We start from the raw sequence: 12,849 nt of genomic DNA, 5'->3' as shown, positions 1-12,849 counted from the left end.
AGAGTTAAAAAAAAAATTAAGGATGGCAAGTAATCCAGACATTCGAAGGAAAGGATTCCAAAGAGAAAGCACTGAGTAGAAGGACCCAGAGCCAGTACCGGAAGCCATATTTCCCCTCTTCTCTCCTTTCTCTACCATGTCATTATTTCCCATCAACCAATCGGAAAGTCAGAGGGCAAAGGGGCGGGGATAAGCAACTCCACTTTCCAACATCAACCTCTTAGCACACAGAAAAGATCACACCACCCCAACACTGGTGGCTCACGCCTGCCATCCCAGCTACTCAGGAGGCTGAGATCTGAGGATCCCAATTCAAAGCCAGCCAGGGCAGGTAAGTCTGTGAGACTCTCATCTCCAATAAACCACCAGAAAACTGGAAGGGGAGCTGTGGCTCAAGTGGTAGAGCACCCGCCTTGAGCAAAAGAGCTTCGGGACAGAGCCCAGGCCCTGAGTTCAAGCCTCAGGACCAGCACAAAAAGAATACTTCTGTTTAAACGTACCCACAATGGAACTGTCCATTCAGATTTCCACCTGGGGCTAAGTAAATACAATAATGGTGTCCATTTTGCAGAGGTGACAGTTCAGAGCTCTGTATAAATATCAAGGGACAAGGCAGGGCCGCGTCTTATCAGGTGACTTTGGGACACTCGCTTTCCCCAGTTGATCATCTGGCTGAGCAACCTGGCAAGTTTGGGTCATTAGGCAATTTGAATCTTTCCCCGTGGTAATCTGATGACTCATGGATGCCCTGATGAACAATTAGGCAAAGCTCGAAGAAACACCGGTGTTAAATGATCACCTAATGAGGGAGCAACAGCAACCAAAAAAAAGAGAATCATGTTGGAAACTGCTCCTCCCGAGGAGGACTTTCTGCTGGGCAGATGCCAAAAACTCGATGTCCTGTTACAAAAAAAAGAATCCCATGGAGAAAATTAAAGCAAGATGAACGCTTCCCGCATTGAGAAATATCTGCAAAAGGAAGCTAAAACATGGCTCCTCTTCTATATCTCCAACTCCAATGAAAAGTCCTACATGATAAAAATAAGTTTGATTGTGTGTGTGTGTGTGTGTGTGTGTGTGTGTGTGTGTGTGTACGCTGGTCCTGGGTCTTGAACTCAGGGCCTGGGCACTGTCCCTGAGCTTTTTATACTCAAGGCTACCATTTGAACCACAGCTCCACTTCTGGTTTTCTGGTGGTTCATTGGAGATAAGAGTGTCATGGACTTTTCTATCCAGGCTGGCTTTGAACCATGATCCTCAGATCTCAGTTTCCCCCCACCCCCGTGTAGCTGGGCTGACAGGCATGAGCTACTGTTGACTGGCTTTCTCTTCCCTCTTTTTTAGTGCCCCAAAACGATGACTTTAGATAGCCATGGTCCAGATCCTCCCATTTGTTTATTCACTGGGTGCTCTACCGCTTCAGCCATACCCCCGGCCTTGTTTTTTGCTGTTTATTTTGGAGATGGCATCTCCCAGACTTTTCTATCCTGGCTGGCCTCAAACTGCCACCCTCCTGAGTTGAGTGAGCTTCTAGCCCCTGACTACTGTTCCTCTGTTTATTTGTTAGGACAGGTAGGGGGGACCTGATGTGTTTGAACCCTTGGACTTTGAACCTGTGTCCTAAAACGCTGGTGGTGACCTGTATTTTTGGGCTCGCCTTGACATTTTGGCTGGTTTCTCTGTGCCCAGAACTTCATCCCCTGCCTAATTGTCTCTGTGTTCTCTGATCCGTAGAAACATGATTTTAGACTTATGACTGGCTGCTATTTCATTTGGGGGCAGGGGTTGTTTTCTTATTTACTTTTGGCCCAAAGGTTTGAACTCTGGGCCTGGAACGCTCTTCCCTGAGCTCAAGGCTAATGCTTTGTCACTTAAGCCACAACTCCACTTTGGCTTTTTTTTTTTTGTGTGTGTGTGTTTTCTTTTTTGGTACTGGGGATCGAACCCAGGACGTTGCACTTGCTAGGCAAGCGCTTTGCCACTGAGCTACATCCCAGCCCTTTTTTTTTTTTTTTTGGTGGTTCATTGGAGATAGTCTCTCAAACTTGCCTGCCTGGGACTGGCTTTGAACTGGAATCCTCAGATCTCAGTCTCCTGAGTAGCTGGGATTACAAGTGTGAACCACAGCACTGTCCATAAGACTCTGAAGAGCCATGCGAGTGGACTATAGATTTAAAGTGTCAGTGAAACTCACTGAATTCACAGGAAAAGCATGGCCGATGTTGGAAGCTCACTCACAGTGTTGAACAACTTACCCAGAGCAAGCAGCAAGTTGTTCCAAATGCACTGTTTCTCGAACTTTCTGATGAATTTATGGGTGGTATTTGACAAGAAGGAGGGTACTTCTATTATAAAATGAATTCCTCTAGCCAGAGTTTTAAAACTATATGTTCTTTCATTTCCTTGTTTCTGACATATTAAAGCCAGCCCAGGCCAGAAAACTCCATGAGACTCATCTCCAAAGAACCATGAAAAACTTGGAAAATGAGCCAGGTACTAGTAGCTCACGTCTATAATACCAGCTACTCAGGAGACTGAGATCTAAGGATCACAGTTCAAAGCCAGCCTGGGCAAGAAAATCTGAGACTCTTTATCTCCAATGAACCACCAACAATCTGGAAGTAGAGCTGCAGCTCAATGCTAGCCTTGAGTTAAAAAAATGTGCAGAGATGGGCTGGGGATATGGCCTAGTGGCTAGAGAGCTTGCCTCGTATACATGAGGCCCTGGGTTCGATTCCCCAGCACCACATATACAGAAAACGGCCAGAAGGGGCGCTGTGGCTCAAGTGGCAGAGTGCTAGCCTTGAGCAAAAAGGAAGCCAGGGACAGTGCTCAGGCCCTGAGTCCAAGGCCCAGGACTGGCCAAAAAAAAAAAAAAAATGTGCAGAGACAGTGCCCAGGCCCTGAGTTCAAGTCCCAGGACTGGCATGCACACACACACACACACACACACACAGACAACTTGGAAATGGAGGTGTGGCTCAAGTGGTAGAGCGCCAATCTTGAGAGGAAAAAGCTAAGAGATGGAGCCCAGGCCTTGAGTTTAAACTCCAGTGTAACAAACAACAGTAACAAAAAGACCTAAGAAAAATGTTTAGATTACAGAAATAAATGCTCTATGGATTTTGATCAAGGCTTCGGACACATTCAGGTTGATTCCATCGTCCACATGAAATGCTTTTGATAATTCCTCAGTGAAGTTATAAAATGGAGCCTTGTGATACGCTGTAAATGAATCTTTAAGGATCATGAGATAGTTCAAGGAAAGCTTCCACAACAAATACTGAGACCCAAAGAAACAAACAGAAAATGCTTTCAGGGTGAGAAAGTCAGGGAAATGGGCAAGGAAGAGAACTTCAAAAAGAAAGAGAGGAAAAAAAGAAAAGCCCTAAACAGCACACCCGGAAGTAAGGCTGGATAATTACATCAAGGAGACAAAAACAGAATGCTCTCAAAGGCCAGCCCCAAAGCAAGAAAAGTCAATAGATTACATTTAGTCAACTTCCAAGGAGTCCAAAAAACTTAAAAAGACAGAAAAAAGTGAGGGGGGAGGATAAATAAATAATAAATAAATACAAGATGAGCCAGGTACTGGGGTCTCCTGCCTGTCATCCCAGCTACTCAGGAGGCTGAGGGCTGAGGATTGTGGTTCAAAGTCAGCCAGGGAAGGAAAATCGGTGAGGCTCTTATCTCCAATGAACCACCAGGAAACCAGAAGTGGCGCTGTGGTTCACGTGGTAGAGCGCCAGCCTTGAGCAAAAGAGCTCAGGGACTGTGCCCAAGCCCTGAGTTCAAGTGCCACAAATGACCAAAAAAAAAAAAAAAGAAAGAAAGAAAGAAAGTAAATTACAGATCTGTAGTTGCACATTTACTTACTTGTTTATTCTTTGTTTTATCCCAACAACTCTAAATTGCCTGGAAGGAGGAATTTGCTTTATTTCCTATCATATATCTGATACCTCTAATGTCACAAAGTAGGCCCTCCATAAATAATTTGTTGAAATAACGAATAAATGAAATATAAGATATTGTTACTTTCTCCTTCCTTCCTTCCTTCCTTCCTTCCTTCCTTCCTTCCTTCCTCCCTTCCTCCCTTCCTCCCTTCCTCCCTTCCTCCCTTCCTCCCTTCCTCTCTTCCTTCCTTCCTCTCTTCCTTCTTTCTCTCTTTCTTTCTTTTTCTTTCTTTCTTTCTTTCTTTCTTTCTTTCTTTCTTTCTTTCTTCCTTTCTTTCTTTCTTCCTTTCTTTCTTCCTTTCTTTCTTCCTTTCTTGTTCATGTCCTGGAGCTTGAACTCGGGGCCTAGGGTCTGTCCCTGGGCTTTTGTATTCAAAGCTGTTGCTCTACCACTTGAGCCACAGCTCCACTTCTGGTTTTCTGGTGGTTCATTGGAGATCAGAGCCTCATGGACTTTTCTGCCAGGCTGGCTTTGACTTGTGGTCCTCAGATCTCAGTCTCCTGAGTAGCTGGGATGACAGGCGGGAGCCACCAGCACCCGGCTTAAGACAGTTTTTCCTCAGTGTCTGTTAAGGATCATTTATTGCTGGGTAGATTGTGACTCCATGGGTCTGGGACTGCCATATAAATAGCTGATCTAGGGGACCATCCCCCCCCCCTTCTCTTGAGCTAGCTCAGGAAGCATGTGAAAAGCAGTGCTTTCTGGGGTTGGGGTAAAAATGTATCTAATTATAGAGGATACCAGACCAGCCTGAGACAAAATGTAACAGAAATGCAGGAGCTCCAGGCGGTAACCAGCCAGGCAGCATGAGGGGAGATAAATAAATACACGAAGAACTAAACATCCCGGAATAGATGGATGAGAATCCCAGCTCTTGCTTCATCCTCTCGGCAGCTGTGTAAACTCAAGCCCGAATAAGCAGGAGAACTGGCTAATTATATTTTCCGTACTGTAATACCACCTGAGTTTTGTGAACTGTTCAGCACATACAACTTTAAGTTAAAAAGAAAAAAAATTACTGGGATAGGGTAGGCAATGGCTCACACCTATCATCCCAGCTGCCCAGGAGGCTGAGATCGGAGGAGCAAGGTTCAAAGCCAGCCCAGGCAGGAAAGTCCATGAGACTCTGATCTCCAATGAACCACCAAAAAGCCAGAAGTGGAGTGGTGGCTCAAGTGGTAGAGCACCAGCCTGGAGCAAAAGAGCTCAGGGACAGCACCCAGGCCCTGAGTTCAAGTCCCAGGACCAGCACTCCAAAAAAAAGCGAGTTTCAGGGCTTTTCTACCCTTGGTGGCTTCAGACAGAGATCCTCAGATCTCAGCCTCCTGAGTAGCTGGGATGACAGGCGTGAGCCACCAGTACTTAGCCAAGGGATGTTTAGATGTGGAATGGTTGGTTTTATGCTTTTCAACCCCCCTGCTCTGTATAAATGGCTTTTGTACTCTCTTTTCTGTAGACCCTTTTAAATACACCTTAACCTTACATTTCCATGTCTGTCTGAATGTCCGTGGGACTAAGCCAATGGCGTTGTTGCGATTGCGCTGTTCCTCTCCTACTTCCTCCTGGCTTTCTTCTGTGCATACATGCCCAATTATTGTTAGACGTCATCAGCTCCATCTTTTCTATTTTCTTAATCAAGTCCTGATGATTACCTTTCGTTTTTATTTTTTTTTCCCAAAGGCTTACTTGGGTTTTGCAAAGACAGCTCGTGCAGAGCTGGCTCACCAAGTGTCTATACAATGACAAGCATCAGTAATTGCTGTGTTAATATTTACCCATCTTCCTGCCCTGATGTCTCCTCCCCCCCCCCCCGCCCCAATCTGGCCCCTCTTTCCATCCACAAAGGCCAGAATTCATGATAGCAGCTCTATGGGCGGCCTGACGTCACAAGTGAGCGAGGTGGGAAGAGATATAAAAGCAGGTAGGGAGCAGAAGGAAGCTACTCTGGCACAAGCAAGCAGGGACTTTGGTTTAGGCCACGTTTTTTGGGCTCTCAGAGGCATTTTTCAGTCTGCTTTTGCTGGCTCTGAAACATTAACAGGTAAAGAATTCTTCAGTTGAGGGGAAAATATTATTTAGTAGGAGAAAAGTAGACTTGTTCCCAAATAGATGGCTTATTTCAAGAAAGGGATAATGTATATAATATCTTATATTATATAATATTATCTATGATTATATACTACTATATAGTATAACATATACTATGTGCTACATACGTAATATTCTTTAGAAAGGGGAAATCAGATAGTCTTAAATATATGGCTTATTTCAAAGAAGGAGATCATATATAATATGCATAATACATTATATGTGTATGATGCATGTGTAATAAATGTCATATAATATATGTGATATATTATATGTGTAATATATATTATATTGTGTGTACTCCATATGCATTGTAGAATGTATGTATGTGTGTATTATATGGATAAACTATGCATGGTAAATGTATAATTAATGTATAATATGCATAATATATGGCTAATTATGCATGATGTAATGCATAATATATGATATAATGTCATGTATTGGTAAATATGTATAAATATGCATGGTACAGTATATGTATGATATACATTATAATGTATATTATATACTTATTATTATTATTAAGTAATTGAACAAAGAGATTTCAGTGAAACATGTCCATTTCCAAGTACAAGGCACCTCGATTAAGGACACCCCTTGTACCATTCTTGCCTCCTCCAAAACAAGGGGTAATAATAGGGTAATAATATCTTTGATATTAACTTTTCAGGCTGTTTAAAGAATGAAACTGGAGGAGTGAACATATCAAAAATAGTGGAGAATTGTTTGGAGGTTATTAAGGAGCCCTCTCATTACTGAGGGTTCTGTCTGTGACGTCTGAGAGGAGTTGTTCAATGAGGCTCTAAGTGGAAATTGCATTCATCGAGGATAAGAGAAGCGCCTTGATTACAATGCCTGATTTTTTTTCAGCAGGTTTGATTAGCAATGTCTGCCCTAAAGTTGCCTGTTGTCCTTCTTGTGCTGTCTGTCACATTCAATCATCTAAGAGCCACACCCAGTGAAAGGTAGGTGAAAACTTGATCTCTCTCTGTCTCTCTGTGTCTCTCTGTCTCTGTCTCTGACTCTGTCTGTCTGTCTGTCTCTCTCTCTCTCTCTCTCTCTCTCTCTCTCTCTCTCTCTCTCCTCTCCTCTCTCTCTCTCTCTCTCTCTCTGCCAGTCCTGAAGTCTAGAACTCAGGGCCTGGGCGCTATCCCTGAGCTTCTATTCACTCAAGGCTGATGCTCTACCACTTGAGCCACAGCTCCACTTCCAGCTTTCTGGTGGTTCATTAGAGATAAGAGTCTCATGGATTTTCCTACCTGGTCTGGATTTGAATCACAATCCTCAGATCTCAGGCTCCTGAGTAGCTAGGATGACAGGCATGAGGCATCAGCCCCCAGTTTCCTCTCTCTCTCTCTCTCCTTGAAAAATGTTTGGGCTTTAGAATTCAACACCACTAAATAACAGAGCACCAGGCCCTATTGCATTTCTAACTAAATTAGCCTTTTGCACAGCACTTGCTGCTAGCTCAGGATGGCTTGAATATCCCATGAAACTTGTAACAGATGAGGACAGACAGAAAGATGGTGTTAGTAGTCATCTACCAGGTAGTATCTTCTACCACATAGCCTGATGGCGAAACAAATTGCAGACATCTTCATCAGTCATTTACTTTTTTAAATCAGGAGGGATTTCACTGCTGAAATACCTATATTCTCTGAAGCCATTCATTCACACACTCACCTCCCTCAAGAATGGGAAATATGTAGAAATAGAAGTCAAATGAAGGTTCAGAAGAAGTTGGATTTAAGAAGAATTAATGAAGAGAAAGGGTGATAATATCCAAAAAAAGAAATACTCTCATTACCTGACTTATGTGACAGCAATCCCTCTGCACATCACCTTTAGAATAAAAATAAAATTAAATTTTTTTTTTTTTTTGGCCAGTCCTGGGCCTTGGACTCAGGGCCTGAGCACTATCCCTGGCTTTTTCCCGCTCAAGGCTAGCACTCTGCCACTTGAGCCACAGCGCCGCTTCTCGCCGTTTTCTGTATATGTGGTGCTGGGGAATCGAACCTAGGGGCCTCGTGTATCCGAGGCAGGCACTCTTGCCACTAGGCTATATCCCCAGCCCCCTAAAATTAAATTTTGAAAAGAAGAACCAGCTAGATGCCAGTAGCTCAGGCCACACTGAACCTGGGCCATTCAAAGCCAGCCTGGGCAGGAAAGTCCACGAGACTCTTATCCCCAATGAACCACCAGAAAACCCCAAGTGGAGCTGCGGCTCAAGTGGTAGAGCGCCAGCCTTGAGTGAAAGAGTTCTGGACAGTGCCCAAGCTCTGAGTTCAAGCCCCAGGATTCATACACACAGACACACACGCACACACACACACACACACACACACACACAATCACAACATGTAACACTGCAGAATCAACACAAGATTTTCGTTTGTCATTTCAAGGCTTAAAAACAACTACTAAATATTCTTCTCAGAACAGGCTGTGATTTTAAGTTGTAGCTTCTTTTATCATAGATTAAAAAAATAACTTTGAAACTGACATGAATTCTCTCATAGGCAGATATGCTTTTTTTTTTTTTTTTAGTGTTTCCTGAAATCAGTATGTTTGTCTTTTATTTTTATTTTTATTTTTATTTTTTGCCAGTCCTGGGGCTTGAACTCAGGGCCTGAGCACTGTCCTTGCTTCCTTTTTGCTCAAAGCTGGTACTCTACCACTTGAGCCACAGCACCACTTCTGGCTTTTTCTGTGTATGTGGTGCTGAGGAATTGAACCCAGGACTTCATGCATGCTAGGCAAGCGCTCTACTACTAAGCCACTTTCCCAGCCTTGGTCTTTTTAAGGGGAGATTCAAGTTAGATTACGTGATGCACCATAAAACTATAGAAAGCTACAAAGACTGTATTGAAGAGGTGTCAGATTTTAAACTCCCTCATCACAACCAACTCACTCTGGACAATAAAGATAATACAGCTAGATTATCGGAGATGGGAGCATGGTGATAGAAGCCAGCCTGGGCAGGCAAATCGGAGACCCTCTTCTCTTCAGTTACACAACAAAAACAAAGACTTGCATGGAGCTGCAGCTTGAATGGCAGAGAGCCAGTTTAGAGTGAAAAAGACAAGAGCCAGGCCTAGCACTCGCATAGACACACATATGTCTAGATACACATAGATATAAGTGTGTATATGAGATATATACACATTTGCATGCACATTGGCATACATATACGCATATGTACATGTGTATGTGTGCATATGTACATGTGTATGTGTGTATACGTGTATTGCATATGTGTATATCTAGCATGCGTGCACATATACATGCGTGCACACCTGTGAGTGGTGTATTTATGCGTGTGATATATTATGGCATGGCATTGTGCAAGTATGGCATGGAACACATCACCTGTGAGGTGCAGGATTGGGTGATGATGTGGGTAGAGTGTCAACCCGGGGTCTCAGCCCTCTCCTCTTTCCCCTTCGCAGGGGAGCCGGCCAGCGGATGGACAAGCAGGTGGACAAGCGGGCCTGCAACACGGCTACCTGTGCACCCACCGCCTGGCCAACTTCCTGGTGCGCTCCAGCCACAACCTGGGAGCTGTACCTCCTCCCACCAACGTGGGCTCCAACACTTATGGCAAGAGGAGCGGGGCCGGGGTCGGGGGGCGAGGAGCCCCTGCTCCATCTGCCCCTGTAGCAGGGCCCAGGTCCAGGGTGCAAATCTCCCTGTGGATCATTGAACAAGGCCTCCCCCAGGGCTCCTGTTCAATGCAGTGTGGGCTGGGCACTATAGTTGACGCCTGTAATCCCAGCTACTCAGGGGGCTGAGATAGGAGGATCATGGTTCAAAGCCAGCCCAGGCAGGAAAATCCCTGAGACTCTTATTTCCAATGAGCCACCAAAAAAAAAAAGAAAAAAAAAAGAAAAAGAAAAAGAAAAAAGTCAAAAAGTGGAGCTGTGGCTCAAGTAATAGAGCACCAGCCTTGAGCAAAAGAAGCACAAGGGCAGTGCCCTGGCCCTGGTTCAAGACCCAGGACTGACATAAAATGAAAAACAGAAAAAGAAAAAAGAAGCATCATTCTGAATTCTGCCCCAGTGACTTGGTGTTCCCTTGATTAAATTTCCCCTCAATGAAATGTGCCCTGTGGATTTTGTCGTGGTGATTGGCGTTGCTATTCTTGTAAATGACTGCACAGCCTTGGAAAAATAGATGGGTAATGAACTTTATGTCAGGGCTGTGTACTGAAATAAATAAATGAGAGTACAAAGTTCGGTTTGGGAACGTTCTATGGTCCATCCTTCTTGTAAACTCGTTTGGCGCCCAAGACTTCCCACAGAATAAAGTGCAGTTAATTTACAACTCTCCCAAATTTATTTCAAGTTTCCCACCGCCACCTGCACAAAGCGTATTGGATGTCACATCTCCCGGGGACAAATATTTCATATGCTATAACAAGTAGTTAATATTAAATAATGAATAGAGTAAATGAAAGGTTAAGTATTGTATGTGTTTCTTAGTTTTAGAAGTTTATATATAAGGTTTAGAAATACCTTATAAGCTTTTCCCCACTTAGTCATATATATTATTTCCACTCCCCAGTGTAGCTTTCATGTGAACAAAAATTGTTTATTTGTTTTTTGTACTGGTCCCTGGGCTTGAACTCAGGGCCTGGGCGCTGTTCCTGAGCTCTTTGACTGAAGGCAGGTGTTCTGTCACTTGAGCCACAGCTCCACTTCTGGTTTTCTGGTGGTTCATTAGAGATAACAGTCTCATGGACTTTCCTGCTGGGGCTGGCTTTGAACTGTGATCCTCAGATCTCAGTCTCCTGCGTAGTTGGCATGACAGGCGTGTACCACCGGTGTCCAGCAATTTGTGAGCACAATGTTAATGAGTACACAGCATGCCAGCTCGCTGCAGAGGGTAGCAGATAATTAACAGGAATCAAACAAGGAGATTTTCATACAACCAACGGCAGCTGAGACTAGACTACAATTACAACTGCTGTCTATGCTTCCAAATGAAAGACACTTAGGAAAGGGAAAGAAGATCAGATACCAGATAACCCTTGTTAATAATAATCACCGATTTTTACTGTCAAGTTCAGTCATGCAATTTCTTAGGAAAGTAATTCACTGTAAACAAGTCAGCATTATTTCATCAGGTTGATATTTATAGTTCAGTAAAGAATGTCAAGACAAGCTGGCACCATTTGCTGGCTCACGCCTGTCATCCCAGCTACTCAGGAGGCAGAGATCTGAGGATCACAGTTCAAAGCCAGCCCAGGTAGGAAAGTCTGTGAAACTCTTATCTTCACTGAACCACCAGAAAACTGGAAGTAGAGCTGTGGCGCAAGTGATAGAGTGCTAGCCTTGAGTGAAAGAGCTCGGGGCAGCACCCAGGCCTCGAGTTCTAGCCCCACAATCAACAAAATAAGTTGTAAACTGACTTGCAAGGTTACAAGACGACATTATGCCACATTGTGCCTCCTTCTTCATATATCATACAGAACATATATGTGTATATCTCCTATATAGAGAGAAAAATATATTATTCCATACATCATAAAACTAGATATTTTTCTATATGGTGTAGAATATTTCAACATGATATAGATATATGTAGATGATATATATTTATATATCATACTAAATTGAAGTATCTACATATATTTATGTATGTATAAGAAAATTTCCATTTTAAGTAGCTACATATATTTCAATATCATACATTGTATTCCTATATGGTATAGGAATATTATATGATATATTTATATGCTATAGACACACCTATATCATAACTATGTGATATAGAATATATTTATATGATATGTGTTTTTCTTTTTTCTTTTTTTGCCAGTCTTTGGGCTTGAGCCTGGGCACTGTCCCTGAGCTGCTTTTGCTCAGGGCTAGCACTCTACCACTTGAGCCACAGCACCACTTCAGGCTTTTTCTGTGTATGTGGTACTGAGGAATCAAACCCAGGCTTCATGCATGCTAGGCAAGCACTCTACCACTGAGGCACCTTCCCAGCCTGATATATTTTTTCTACATATATTTTATATATATTTATACTCTATATTTTGATATGTATTTTGATATTTTTCTATTATCAATATAGCACATATTTGTATGATATATATGTTCTCTCTATTTTTCTATAATATAGAGAACATAAATGTGACATATACATGATATACATATCCCATATAGCCTTTAAAGATACATTTTGCTTGTGAGTAAAAATACCTTGTGAGACCACAGTTCCTTTAGGAATCACTAGTGCTCATTGTAATCGATTCATTGACTTTTAAAAAAATCGCATGATATCAGAGACCATGAGGAATGTCTCATTGTGTAACTTATTTTCACTTAACTTCCAGTTCCAAGCATTCTGCTGGGAATGGTCGGCTGTCATTCTTAACGCAAGACATCAGCGGCCCTCTCAATCATTCCTACAATCCCCACAATGCAGTCTATTTGCATGCAACAGGCCCCAATGCACACCGGTGAAATGAAGATCTTTACCAATAATGGGCAAGCAAATGAGTGAGCAAATTTCAGTGTGACTTAATGATCTAATGCCAAGAGCTTGAGTGAGGGTAGGGTCCTCACCATCCACTTTTTATTATTTATTTTTTTAAAAGCGAACACTTTTTAATTTAGGTTCGTCTGTAGCCATTCCAAATATAATTCAGTTATTTGCTGTGAACTGAGACAGTATTCATTTCAATGGTCTTGAAGCATTCACATCTTAAATCAGACACCTCTTGCTGTGTCTTCCTCTTTGTTAACCCAAGCCATTAGCAACATTAAATGTTATATATAAGTAAATCCATGCTCC

The 12,849-nt window shown here is 42.8% G+C and overlaps 1 protein-coding gene across 1 annotated transcript; it reads left to right on the top strand.

The window, feature by feature from the left end:
* The first annotated feature begins 6,930 nt into the window (after positions 1 to 6,930).
* Positions 6,931 to 12,558, top strand: LOC125342731 (islet amyloid polypeptide). The gene is given in 4 exon segments (XM_048335044.1): positions 6,931 to 7,003; positions 9,500 to 9,553; positions 9,556 to 9,665; positions 12,481 to 12,558. Coding segments are annotated over 4 exon segments (315 nt in total).
* The last annotated feature ends 291 nt before the right edge of the window (positions 12,559 to 12,849 follow it).

This window comes from Perognathus longimembris, chromosome 27, assembly GCF_023159225.1.
Source record: "Perognathus longimembris pacificus isolate PPM17 chromosome 27, ASM2315922v1, whole genome shotgun sequence".
NCBI lineage: Eukaryota > Metazoa > Chordata > Mammalia > Rodentia > Heteromyidae > Perognathus > Perognathus longimembris.
This window is presented reverse-complemented; position numbering and strand designations above follow the sequence as displayed.